Source organism: Hylobates moloch, unplaced genomic scaffold, assembly GCF_009828535.3.
Source record: "Hylobates moloch isolate HMO894 unplaced genomic scaffold, HMol_V3 SCAFFOLD_5, whole genome shotgun sequence".
In the NCBI taxonomy this organism is placed as follows: Eukaryota; Metazoa; Chordata; class Mammalia; order Primates; family Hylobatidae; genus Hylobates; species Hylobates moloch.
In genome coordinates, this window is record NW_026652280.1 from 134,803,246 (window position 1) to 134,817,447 (window position 14,202).

Genomic DNA, 14,202 nt, shown 5'->3' on the forward strand with positions numbered 1-14,202 from the left:
TTTGTTTGTTTGTTTTTGCTGTTACAAATTAACTAACTTTAAGATGCTGCTTAAACAGAAATCCTTATTGAGATCTTACAGCCATAATAGGTTCATTGCCCAACGTGCGTGGCAAGTCAATACACTGAGACACCAGGTTGCAGCAGAGACAGACGTTTAATTGTACAGCTGCTGAACTGGGGGAAATCTCAAATCCATCTCCCACAGGAGTTTGGGGTTGGAGTTTTTAAGGGTTTTGGGTGGGCTGAAGTGTGGAGATTGTTGATGGGTCAAAGAGTGCAGGGTAAAGTCATGGGACAGGGAGATGAAGAAACTGTGTTCTCATGCTGATTTGGTGGTTCCTTTGTGGGAGTCTTTAAACTGGTTGGTGTCAGCTGTCCCATTGGAATTCAGGATCTACTCAGGCAGCTCTCAGACAAAACCCTTAGGATTCTAACATCAGATATCCTATCTATCTATAGGAGCAATGGGGATGCGAATGGTGAGAATCTAGTGCTATGTGACTTGGTTACAAGAAAGTAGGTCAAAGAGCAGCATGTTAATGCTTAATTATATTTTCTGTCCAGAATTCTTGTTAACCCAGTGAGGACAGCTTCAATCTCTGACTGCACGTAGCAGGTGGAATGATTACTCCAGTACTCAGATTTTGTGGGAATTGGGTTCCTGCTATGCTTATTTTGTAAATCAGCTTCTAATGATCACTCCAGTGATTCTCTTTATTATGCAGTTTGATACACCACAGTACTGACGCACAGGCCATTCTAACATTCTGTTGTTGGTAAAGACATACATGTCAGAATACTGGCTTACTAAACAGGTATGTAGCAAAGCTAATTTGAAGCCTATTATAAAATGTAGAAATTAGGCCAGGTATTATGTGGCTCATACCTGTAATCCCAGCATTTTGAGAGGCTGAGGTGGGAGGATTGCTTGAGACCAGGATTTGAGATCAGCTTGGGCGACATAGCAAGACCCTGTCTCTACCAAAAAAAAGAAAAAAAAATTAGCTGGTTATGGTGGTTTATGCCTGTGGCCATAGCTACTTGGGAGGCCAAGACAGGAGATTGCTTGAGGAGTTGAAGGTTACGGTGAGCTCAGATTGTGCAACTGCACTCCAGCCTGGGTGACAGAGTGAGATTTTGTCTCAAAAAAAGGAGAACTTGAGAGGAAATACATTTGTATAGCACATAGTTATATGGGGCTTTGGTTACATATTAGTGTTAAAACAAAGTGATCTGAATGGATGTATTTATTAAATGTGACAGGGAATATATATATATATATATATATAAAGCAAACTTTCCCCCATTTTAATCAATGTGCAAATATTGAGTTTCTTCAGTTTGTCTAAAATTTTAATTTCTAACCATTCTAACACACTTAATTGCCTACATGCAAACCCATGTAAAATATACCTCTAAAAGATAGTGGAATATTTGCTCAAAATATTTTACCTTTGTTATCTATCCCTAAGGAAGAAAACACATTCCAAAGGGTTTTTACATTTTACATGTTTTTATTTGTGTAACTGTTTAAGATAACAAACATTTTCTATGTTCTTTGCCTTGTATGGTTCCTACGGATGGCCCGAGTGCCATTCTGCGCTGTCTTACACACAGAGAGGATGACGATCAGGGTGGCTTGTCCCACAAAGCCTGAGAGTGGCCTTGGCATCCTGTCCAGCATACCTTCCAGGAAGCATCCCCTTCATTTGTTTCAGTAGCTGGAATCTGCTTTTCTTGACTGTGTGTTAATGTTCTGTTTACTATGTACACCCTGACCCCCTTTTTCTGGCCAGAAAAACAGGACAATATGACTCTGTAATTATTATTCTAGTCACATTTCATTAATAACTTTTGTTCGTTCCTTCCTTTATTCCTTCTTTCAGAGAACTTGTTGACAGCCTACTAGATGTCCAGCCCTGTGCTAGGCCTAAGGATGCAGAAATGAGTGTGACTCAGTTTCTGCCCTTGAAGAATGACCTGAGGAATTTATACTGTGACAGGGGAGACAAACATCCAAACCAGGGCGTCTGATCTTTTGGCTTCCCTGGGCCACATTGGAAGAATTGTCTCGAGCCACACATGAAGTACACGAACACTAATGAAAACTCATGAACGAAAAAGAAAAAAATTCGCAAAAGAAATCTCATAATGTTTTGAGAAAGTTTACAAATTTGTGTTGGGCCTCATTCAAAGCCATCCTGGGCAGCATGTGGCCGTGGGTTGGACAAGCTTGATCTAAACAGATCATTATAGTGCCAGGCAGAGGCAGAGGTCGAAATGCCAGTGCTGTCTGAGAGAGCTCCAGCTCTGCCTGAGGGAGGGGTAGAGATTTTACTGGAGATGGCATTGTGAGCTGGACCCACGAGTCCATCCAGAGCACTGTGGTGCACTTTACGCCAGAATCCTGCAAGGCTGCAGTGTGTTAGTGACGTATACAGTACCCTATTCACACAACCTTTCTTAATGCCAAAGAATGGTAGAAAAGTGCCTGTCTGTGTCCTCAGACTTGCATCAGTAGTGGCCTGCTGAGGGCACTAGCAGCGTTCCTCCACCGGAACCACCCGCACATCAGGGTCTCCATTCTGCTTGCCTCTCTTCCCCGCAGCCGGGGGAGCTGTGGCTGCTCTGGGAAGGAAGGGCCTGGGTCTCTGGAATCTCCTTGCAGCGGCTCCCAGGACCCCTTTAGAAGGTCATGACCTGTAGTTTCATAAATACTCCTCTGTTTATATGAGCTCTTGCCCCTCAACCCCCAACCCAAATTTAGTTCCCAGTATTTTTCCAGGGCATACAAAATATGGAGCAGAGCTTATTTCTGCATCCCATTTCAGACTTTCATTTTAGGTTTTTTTTTTCTTTTTTTGTCTCTTTTGTGGTTATATTAGATGATTTTCAGAGGCTCTCAGGGAATCCTGAATCATGTCCTTGTTGGGGGGAGGGGAGATTAGTTTTGAAATGGACTGACAGTGTCCCCCGCAGCACATTAAGTGGTTTCAAGACAAAACCATTGGGAAAGAGCTTAATACCATTTGACCAAGGAGAATGGTTAGTTGAGTGCCCCAGGTCAGGATAAAGACCCTGGGTGTGTGTGTGGGGGAATGTGTGTGTATGTCAAGATTTCTTGAATTCAGTACCAACTGATTAATATTCCTCTAGAAATTCAGAGAAATATAAAAATTAAAAGGAAAAATTTAAAAGCTCCAAACCCAATTCTCTAAAAATATTTTGAGGGAATCTTTTTATACCAATTCCCAAATGGTGAAGGACAAGCAACGGTGAATAAAATATCAGCTGTAGGGGTTCCTTAGACCAGAATATACTTTAAATACTGCAGCAGCAACTAAGTAAATACTGTTCCCACCCCTAGCAGTCAGTTGCACATTTTAGATCCATCTGGGGTCAGGTTTGAGTTCCTAAAAGTCATATTGCCCAAATATCAGTGAAATTTGAGTTCAGTGGTGGGACTCTAGTGTCCTGAAATAGGTTTGTGCCTTTCCATTTGTGCATGCGAAGTGTGGGTGCTGGGAGACCCAGATTCAGGATGTTTTCAGTTACTACTAACATTGTTGCCAAGTGGGATGTCTCCTTACCCCCAAAGAGGGGACAGATGATGGCTATATACAGACCAGCATGTGATTTTATGGGTCTTGGTTGTAGGCACGCTGTTGGAGTTCTTTTCTTATCTTAGTGTAAACTGATTATTGAATCATGCATTTCAGAGAATTATTTGGTCTGGTTTTAGATAATAAGAGTCTCCCTGGTAGTGTTTTGGATGACTTCATTGCTTCACAGGTCCACAGGGGCTGTTCTAAGAATCAGAAATGTTGAAATGGACCTCACTGACACATTAGCAAAATTGCACAGCTGTTAGACTAGCATATCAGTTGCCTTGCTCACTTTGCTTTTTCGTTTGTTTTAATGAACCCCAAGAAGTAGGGGGTGTAACTAATTCATATTCTGAAATCTCTATGGTAGAAATGCCTTGCATCTATATTATGAATCTTGGGAAATTGAAAACAATTTTCATAAGGAATCTTTCCATAAGGCAAGTGGGGTTTCCCCCTCTTCCTGTAATTCATTTTCATGAAGTAATTTACAGAGTTTGAGACAATAGATAGTTTTTGCTTATCAACTATAATCTTTGGAGAACCGAGAAGCCTTCACTATAACAAGGTCCAGAAAAGATTGTCCTTGTTATTTTCTGCTGATAATGTGAGCAAGGACATGCTTCCCAAGTGAGAGATAGGGAGGTGGTCTTTCCACTCAGAGGCTTTGTGCTCCTTAGAGTTGTCCTTGACTTTGGGCAAAGTTGTGTTCAGATTCCCCAGAAAAACACTCAGAAGATCTGCTTTGAATTTCTTTATAAAATTATATGTTTGTTGCATTGCACAGGTAACTGCAGAAGACCTAGTATGAATAGATGTTGTAGAACAGGTTAGACCAATTAACTCTTTTCCATTTAGGGGAAGAATCAGCAATGTATGAGGGATGGTGTTACATAAGGGATGTGGCAGATCAGATTTGCTTGCATTTTCTCACACCACCAGGAATATTGAATATCCAGCACTGTTTGAGACCAGCATGGTTAGAACAGGAACTCTTGGATTAGCCTTCATGGACCAGTTTGTGGTCAAAGTATAGGTTTCACGAGAAACTACATGTGAAAGTTTTTTTAGTTCTGAGTCTTCATCTATTAAGTTCTTCTGCTGAAAGGATGACATCTTAAGACCAGCGGTGTAATTTGTAGTTTAATTAGATGGAGCCATTTTGTTACCATTGTTGCCGTTAGAACTTTCTCACTCTTTTACAATGGGGTTCTTAATCTGGGTTAATGGGTGCTTAACGGGGAGTTCATGGGCCCTGCAATGAATGTAGTTCCCTGACATTGTCTGCAAAAGTTTGTGTGATATGGATGTTTTTTGTTTGGTTTGGTTTGGTAAAGAGAGGGTTCATACATGCATTAAGTTCTCAAATGTTCCATGACTCCCAAAGATTTACAAAGAAGCCATGGTTTCGAGACTGGTCATTGCTGCTCCTTTGAGCTGCATCCCCTTTGGCTCTACCAGCCGTCACAGCTTGCATGGTCCCAGCGTTCGATTCCTTATTACTTATGAGCCCATAGACAAAGCTGTTAACCTGTATTTTTATGTGTAAATTTGACATAGGACTGATGGTCAACTCTTTAAACTACTGTTTGGATTTCCAGGCTGGGGATTTCTGGATACTCTTTGTATCATTTCTTCGTGGGTTATTTATTTGCTGCAGTCTGCCTCAGCTCGGCCTTTAGACCACGAGCGCTGGACAGTGTAGCCACAAAAAGCTTCAGGATATTCTTACATTTGTAACTGTAGTCTACCCTGAGCTATAATTGATCCTAAGGAGGATTTTCTTTTTCTTTCTTTTCTCTCTTTTTTTTTTTTCTCCCCAGCCTGGGAGAAATTGGGCAACTTAGCCAGGAATTCTTTGAGATATTGCCGTGTGTTCTCTCTACATTTCTGGAAGATTTTATACCATGGTTCTTTTGTTAGTTGTTTTGGTTGTACTTTATCTTCCCTTCAGCAAGATTTACGCAAGTGGGGGAAGCATAGAAAAGACAGGTTGCTGAGGGATTAGGTGAGCAGGCGCTTGCAGGACTCATTGTCCCTGCCAAATGATCTTTTAAAAAAACTATTGGGTATTTTTCTTTGAATTTCCCAATTGTAGTGTGAATTCTTCTGTGCCAAATGGCTTTTGGGGCTCTGCCTGGACCCCGTGTGCCAGAGTCAGAGATTCATCTTGGCCAGACACTGCCACATATTGAAGAGGGAGCTGTTTCCAGGAAAGCTCAGAGAGCTGTGGCTCCTAGAAATCTTTCCTTGATTGTATGAGCCAGGCCTCAGCACTTTTGACCATCTGGAAAATTTTGGACCTGAGCACCAATATCTGTCTCATAGATCTTTTTCTTCTCGTTTCATGAGCTTTTATAAAAAATTCTTGTTCATTTGAGATACATACTTATTAGTATTTTGTAGTACATATTTTGACCGAAACTTCTGCGTATCTATGAGCTCTAAGAAGAATTGTATGCCTGAGGACTGCAACGCAAATCTTCAGAAGAAGGGTTGATGCAGCCCCTGCAGATATACATTACTATTCTTTGCATCATTATGGTACTCAGTAAATAGTCTTGGAATAAATAGAGAAAGCTTTTTTTTTGTTTGTTTTTGTTTTTTTTTTTTTTGAGACGGAGTCTCGCTCTGTCCCCCAGGCTGGAGTGCAGTGGTGCGATCTCGGCTCACTGCAAGCTCCGCCTCCCGGGTTCCAGCCATTCTCCTGCCTCAGCCTCCCGAGTAGCTGGGACTACAGGCGCCCGCCACCACGCCCGGCTAATTTTCTGCATTTTTTTAGTAGAGACGGGGTTTCACCGTAGTCTCGATCTCCTGACCTCGTGATCCGCCCGCCCCGGCCTCCCAAAGTGCTGAGATTACAAGCGTGAGCCACCGCGCCCGGCCTGTTAAATAGAGAAACCTTTTACTGACACATGCTATTAGTGAAAGAGTGTTGCTTTGCAGTTTTCAGGTACTCTGGAACAAATGATGATTTCATCCCTCCTTCATTCTCCATAGTGTGTGTGTGTCTCTTTGTTCAGTACAGTTTGAATCTTTGCTTCTGCTATTTCTATAGCATCTCTTCTTCTCAGTGACTATCAATCTGTTTATTTCTAGATGCAGACAGCATCTCCAAAGTGTGCTGTGAGGTAGAGTCTTTACAACCAAGGAGCACATTACTTGATATCACTGTAGCTGTACTTGACATCACTGTTCATCTAGTACTTTGATTTAGCACTATGCTTATGCCAAATATAAAGATGATCCTAGCTGTGTGCAGAAATAGCTCATGACAGTTGGAGTGTTGCTTATTTTTGTATTTTTTTGCAAATTAGCCAGCTAAATTCCTTTGAAACTTTTTTTCCCCTTTAGGTAACATATAAATATATGAATTTGTTGTGATAAGTCAATATTTATTGTGTATGTTTACTTCCCGGCCTTTTGGCTAAGATCAAGTGTATTATTGTGTCTATGTTAAGCACAGTTTTTTGTTTGTTTTTGAAACAGAGTCTCACTCTCTAGCCCAGGCTGGAGTGCAGTGGCATGATCTGGGCTTACTGCAACCTCCACGTCCTGGGTTCAAGCGATTCTTGTGTCTCAGCCACCTGAGTATCAGGTGCCTGCTACCACGCCCAGCTAATTTATTTTTGTATTTTTAGTAGAGATGGGTTTTTTCCATGTTGGCCAGGCTGGTCTCAAACTCCTGGCCTACAGTCCATTTTGGAAATTAAGACGTGCATTCTCAAGCTAGTGAACAAGGTGATGCAATTTATTCATAGAATATTTTTGTGGCATTGAAAAGCAGAGAATTAAAACATTATTTTGACATTTGCTGAGTGCTTACCATGTGCTAAAGCCTGGGTTTTGAAAGATAATGAAAGTTTACTGTCTTATTTATCAATGACCTGAGAGTATACTATGATAAGTGACATTGGTCATAAGTGGTCCCTACAAAAAAAGGTAGAAGTATGTTGAGATCACAGTGGGCTGGCAGCCATTGGGAAAATGTGAAATAGTCCAGCATTTAGTGCTGTATCCCTGATGGTTGTATAGACTCAGATCGTGGATCTAGACCATGTCATCCTCATGAGGATTCTAGCTGAGATGTACTGTTATTCCCAGTGCATCATTCAGTCTGTGTCTTTCTAGCCTAAGTCCTTTTTTGTCCTGTCCCTCCCTTATTACTTTATGGTTATCTTTGATGAGTTCACTCTGTTTAAATATGTGATTCTTGGGTCTTGCCTCCCTGCTCTGTATGGAAAGCCAGTATGAGACAGACTGTATGAAAGTATCTAGTCAATATTTCCTTATATATCCCTTTGTTCTCCTATGTTCATGTTGTCCTGGGCTCATGTGTGCCAAGAGGACTTTGTTGAGTCCATGGTTTGCAGCTCTATTCACAGGTGCTTTTTAGTGATGTTAATGACAACAGTGGTGACCTGCAATAGTCCTTGATCTGCTGTCAAAATTGGCTATAGTTTTTGTATCCATCCCATGGTTTTCTTCCCTGTTTTTTTTTTTTTTTTTTTTGACAGGGGCTGTATACAATCACTCTTTATTCTGTGTGTCCTCTGTGCTTCATTTCTTTGGAAAAGCCCTTCAAGCTAAAAGCTGAGACAACGAAAGCCCTGGCAGCCTCCCTTGGCAGCCGCTTTCTCTCAGCTTTCGGCTTCTTTGGCAGAACCCATTTCACTTTATGGAGGTTGGAGCTTACCTGGAGGAGAAGAAAGTCATTTCTCTGGAGATCCAGAGGGATGACCCCACCCCCAGGGGATTTTGTTTTCCAATTTTCACCTTAGTCATTTGACCTAAAGCTTAAAGCAGGCCTAAGGGAAGGTAACTTTTATTCCACCTTGCTGACTTTTCGAAAGAAAAAAATGTGTTCTGTTTATTTGTTCTTTGACAGGGAGCTAAATCATGCTTTCGTGGAGATTAGTGTGGTTGACCCATATCAAACAGCCATTTTATAGTTAAAAATGGTCAAATATTGGCAATATCATCTGGTTCAACTTAATGTATCTTATTCATAGAATCTGAGCTAGATTATAGCTTGTTTCTGTTGATAGTGAGTTGCAAAAAAGTGTTCCAGAGGCTGCTCTGAGTGATTTTCATGGGAAGCCAGGGCTAAGATTTCTACCCTCTTTCTGTTGCTTCCTAGGTCACACTTCACCTGAATCCCATCTCCTCAGTCCACATCCACCACAAGCCTGTCGTGTTCCTGCTCAACTCCCCACACCCCCTGGTGTGGCATCTGAAGACAGAGAGACTTGCCACTGGGGTTTCCAGACTGTTTTTGGTAAGTGCTTAAACCTCCCCCAAACTGATCCTTAGCACAAGGATATAATGATCCTTAAACTTTGCCAAACTTTTAATAAAGACTTACTTTCGTTGAAATAATGCCAGAGTCCAAAGAGTGCTAAATTTCAAGGATGCGCTTAGTGATATTTGGATGATGACATAGATAAGCATTCACAGAAAGCAGACACACCCGCTCATCTTCTGTGGGCAGAGGCTGGGGTCTAGTGCGCACATTAGAGCAGGACCTGTCGTCATACTCTGTGTGGCCTGAGCTTTGGTTTCAGCTCTGAAACCCCCCTTGTGGCATCAGGAGCCCTGTAAATATTGTAACTGGCTACCGGCTGTGTGGTCCCTGACCACAAAATAAATATGCATGGACCCATACTATTTGTATATAACACAGGCCTAATTCCTGATATGAGAATCTGTTTGTTGAGAAAGTGACACAGTGAGCTCCAAAATGAAGTCATTTGTATTTTATTAAAAAAACAAGCTGGAACCCAGCTCTTGTGGAAAGATCCAAATATTACCTACTATTTGTAAATCATGTCCTTTGAGTTTGCCAGAATATTCAAGTGTGCTAGTTGTGGAGAAATAGATGGGTTGTTTGGATGGAATTTTTTTGGTATGATATCATGTCTGATGATGAGCAACACTGCAACTTGGTAGTGGTAATTCACATTGTCTATTGCGAGAGCTGCAGGCTAATGTCCTAACTGCAGCGCCTGAGGCCTTAAACCTCTCTTGCCCACAAGCATCCAAAACAAGTGGAGTCCCCAGTTAATAGCTTTCCTCTTGCCTCATGAATAAACTTTGCCCAGTTAATGACTCTCAATCCAGATCTGTAGTTTCTTTCCCCTGGGTTTGAAGAGTACTTCTAAAAACTCAAAGGTTCTTGTTGAATAATGTAAGAATCCATAGTCAATACAATTATTATAATAAGTACATTCTTATTATAATAAGAATAAAAGAGAGAAAAGGAAAAGCTCATCTTTATAGTAAAATGCCGACTAGTAAATATAGAAGGAGTAAAGGAGTTAGAAAATGATCATTTTGCAACCATCATAATAAAAGTTGACCAGGCAAGAATTATCAACAGATGCTAAATCTAGCAGAGATGGAGGGAGTTCAGGAAATAGTATATTTAGATATTCTTAAAATATCTTTTATACAAATTACTTATTAATTACACATAAAAAATCATAACTGTATACCTTGAGGATATCCCATGATACCTTAACCAAGTGATTAAAATTGATATCAGCAACTATGGACGCTGTGTACCTATAAATGAGAGAGAACACAGCATCACTTTTGTAGTATTTTTGCCAGAAATGCATATAACCTGAATCTAATCATGAAAAAACACTGACAAAACCAAATTGAATGACGTTCTATAAGATAACTGGCCTGTAATCTTCAAAAGTGTCAGTCATGAAAGACAGAAAGGCTGGGGAGCCATTCCAGATTAAAGGAGACAAAAAGACAAGACGCATGTGATCCTGAGCTGGATCCTGTTGGGTAGGGAGTGGGGCAGCTGCTATAAAAGACATTAGGGGGACAGTGGATTGTATTTTATATAAATAAATTATAATTGAGCCTATAGATTAAAATATTATATCAATGTTATATTCCTTGAATTTGATAATTATGTTGTTTTTATGTAAGAATATCCTTAAGAAACATACTTAATACTCTTTAAGGTTAAGGGCTGAAAGGTCAGATCATTCAGGAAAAAAACATGTTGTATAGAGAGAAGAATAAAGCAAATGTGGCAAGATTTTAAAAACTGATGAATCTAGTTAAAGGGTCTACTAGAGTCCTTTGTACTAGCAACTTTGCTGTAAATTTAAATTAATTTCAAAAGAAAACATTTAAACTCAAAAGGTACATTTACAAGGTGGGTATTATGATAACTTTATTGTAGCCTTTTCTGAGAATTGCAACTCATTCTATATTAAAAAGGCCAAAAATCAAAAATTAGTAATTATTTAGTTATTACTAGCACATTTATTTAGCACTTAGGATATTTCAGGTCACTAAATGCTCTAATACTTTAATTCTCACAATAACCTTCTACAGTACGGTAGTGTAGATCCCTTCTTATAGATGAAGAACTAGGATTTAGAGAAGTTAATTAGTGGCCCAAATCACATGGCTAGTTACTTGGAGAGTTGGTACTCAAACCTAGATGGGACCTATCCTACAAGCTGTTATGCTAAACTGTCTGCCTTCGTACTCATAATCACTGTCAGTCTCCTCTAATTAAAGTTACTTGTGATAGTAATACTAATGGCTCTGATCATAAAGTCATATGCACATTTAGCCCTCATACTGTAGAGCTATACTGTTCAATACTGTAGGAAATAGCTGTGCATGGCTACTTAAATTACAGTTCTTCAGTCCTGCTTAGCCGCATTTCAGGTGCTTAGTAGCTACGTGAGGCTAGTGGCTACCACATGGGCGGGTTATGGAGACATTATGAGCAAAGGCAGTGCATGTCCTGGTTTGGATCCAAGCAGTGACCTTGGGCAAATTAATTTCTCTAAACCGGATTTTTCTCAGGCCGTCCATCATAGGGCTGTTATCTTGAGTAAGTGAGATCGTGTATAAAATGTTTGTAGACATCACCTGCCGTTGCTGCTCTTATTTATTTCTAGTCACAATAAAGAGCATGTGGGACGGGTGTTGAATTTGCATCTGTAATTATGAAATATCTAGTTTGGCTGGCCCCAGATTGAAAGGGGTTCTGTTTCTCTGGGCTATAGGCCCAGATGGAAAGTGTGGGCTACGTATGTCATAGTTGTACTTACTGCTGCCTGGATTCTTTCTTCGGTCTGCCAGTCCATGGGTTTTGAGGGAAAGTGTCTTATTCTTAGTTATTAATTTGCTTTAATTTTGTTTAAAATCTGTAAAAACTGCTTCTTGGTCATCAGTTTAGACACTAACAATGAAAGTTTAAAATCTGTAAAAACTGCTTCTTGGTCATCAGTTTAGACACTAACAATGAAAGAAGGTGGCTGCTTTAGTAAACAATTGAATATCAACCCCATTTGGATCAATCCCATATAAGGAGATTGCAGATCAAATAATGAGCCTAAAATTACCAACACGTGGGAGGCAGCATCAGGAGCAGTCAAGGATTTAAATTCCAGGACACCTGAACTCTGCTTTGTTGTCCAGCAGGCTTCCTTTAGGGAAAATGGTTTTTTTTCCCGTCTGCACATTTCTTCATGGCCTGGAAGAGACGATGGAACATCTGTTGTTCATTCACGTTCTCACATCAGCACACAACGAGTGATGCAAGTCGTTGCACAAGCTGGGCCACTCTCCGTGGGCAGGCTTTTCCCTTCCTCTCTGTGGCCTGAAATGAATTTTAGTGTCTGCTCATCTCCTTGACAGCCTGTGCCACAGAGGGTCTGGTGATCAATAGAAATCCAGTAGTGTGTTCTCTATCCGTTTATATAGTTAAGAGTTAAAGTTTGGGGATAAGATAACTAAATTATTTTACATAAAGTATGCATCAAACACTTCAGAGGGCCCACGGGATCTCTGGAAACTCAGGCTTCACCATTTTCATCACTATCTTCTCCGAGGTTACCCAGGGAGCCTAAAGGAGCTGTGGAAAGCGAATGGGTCTCTTGACTGTCAGTCCACGACACATGTATCCTTGCCTGTTTCCTGATATGCTGCTGGAGGGTTTGCATTTCTGTCTCAGAGCTGTCTACTGTGTACGTAGAGTTACAAAACTTTTAACTGTTTTTTTTTTTAATAGGGTGATGAGAAAAGTTCGAGTAATAGCATCTACTCACTTATCAGGGTGACCTTTTTATTTAAATGGACATGTCTGTGTTGTTATTACTGCCCAAATTAAAAAAGGAAAACTTTCATAATTAGTTAGGAGGGCCTTATGTTACCCGGAACATCGCAGCCACCCATGAGGGTGACTAAAAACATACTTTAATACTGGTAATAAAGGCATCTGTCTTTTTCTGTCAAATCATCTCAGTCCTTCTCACCCCCTCACAGCACAGGCAAGAAGGGAGCACGTCAGGCAGGGAGAAAGTGGGATTTAGTTTTCTCTGCAGGTGCAGCTCCTTTATCTGGTTATTCTGGTTACCTAGGAAATATGAGTGGGATGAAGAGTGATGCTTTCAGGCTGAGTTTCAAGTAGCGAATCTTTGAGTGTGAGTCACACACACACACGTGATGAAGTTGTCGTAATCTTATAGTTTTCCTTTTGCAGGGTGTATGGGTGGCCCAGAGAACAATCAGAAATAAAAATCATCTTACCCTCTCAGTGTGCCATGTTGAAACTGCAAATAATCTCTTAGAAGGATCACATAAGCCTGTTTTTATTTATGCATTCATTTCTGCACTGAAAAAAAAAGTAAGATAACTTAACTGGGTGATGATGCCTGCACCTTCAACCTGAATTCGCTAAAATGATTGAGGAGAGCCACAATCTGAAGTTGTCTTTAAGGACATACTACAATTTAAATACACGGTTTCTAGAGAAAAGACACAAATGGCCAAAAAACACATGAAAAGATGCTCAATATCATGAGTCATTAGGGACATGCTAATGAAAACCTCAGTAAGATGGCACTTCACACTAGGATGGCTATAATAAAAAAGGTGATAACAAGGGTTGCAAAAGCTGTAGGGAAATTGGAACACACATACATTGCTGGTAGGAATGTAAAATGGTTCTGTGGAAAACAATTGAGCAAAACACGTGTCCCCAAGAACTTGTCCACAAATGTCCAAAGCATCATTATTCACAGTAACCAAAAAGTGGAAACAACCCAAATGTCTATCAACAGATGAATGGATGAAAACAGTGCTATATCCATACAATGGAATATTATTTAGCCGTAAAAAGGATTGAAGTTCTGATACATACCACAACATAGATGGGTCTTGAAAACATTATACTAAGTGAAAGAAGCCAGATGCTAATGGTCACAAATTGTATGATTCCAATTTATATAAAATGTCCAGAATGGGCAAATCTGTAGAAACAGAAAGTAGATTAGTAATTGCCAGGGGCTGATGGGAGGGGAAAATGGGGAATGACTACTAATGATATGAGGTTTCTTTTGGAAGGTGATAAAAATGTTCTGTAATTACATAGTGGTGAATATACCACACCTTGTGAATATACACAGAAACACTGAATTGTACAGTTTAAAAGGCTGAATATTATGGTATGTGACCTGTATTTCATAAAACTGGTAAGAAAACCTTGCTGCAGCACTTTTTTTTTTTTTTTTTGAGGACAGAGTCTCACTCCATTACTCAGGCTGGAGTGC

At 40.3% G+C, this 14,202-nt stretch overlaps 1 protein-coding gene across 3 annotated transcripts in view; it reads left to right on the top strand.

The window, feature by feature from the left end:
- The window catches only part of TGFBR3 (transforming growth factor beta receptor 3), a 209,672-nt gene that overhangs the window by 122,313 nt on the left and 73,157 nt on the right, over positions 1 to 14,202 (top strand). For all 3 annotated transcript variants that reach the window (XM_032155374.2, XM_032155376.2, XM_058439581.1), the window contains exon 4: positions 8,748 to 8,885. In XM_032155374.2, coding sequence (XP_032011265.1) covers positions 8,748 to 8,885 — 138 coding nt within the window. The remainder of the gene's footprint in view (positions 1 to 8,747; positions 8,886 to 14,202) is intronic.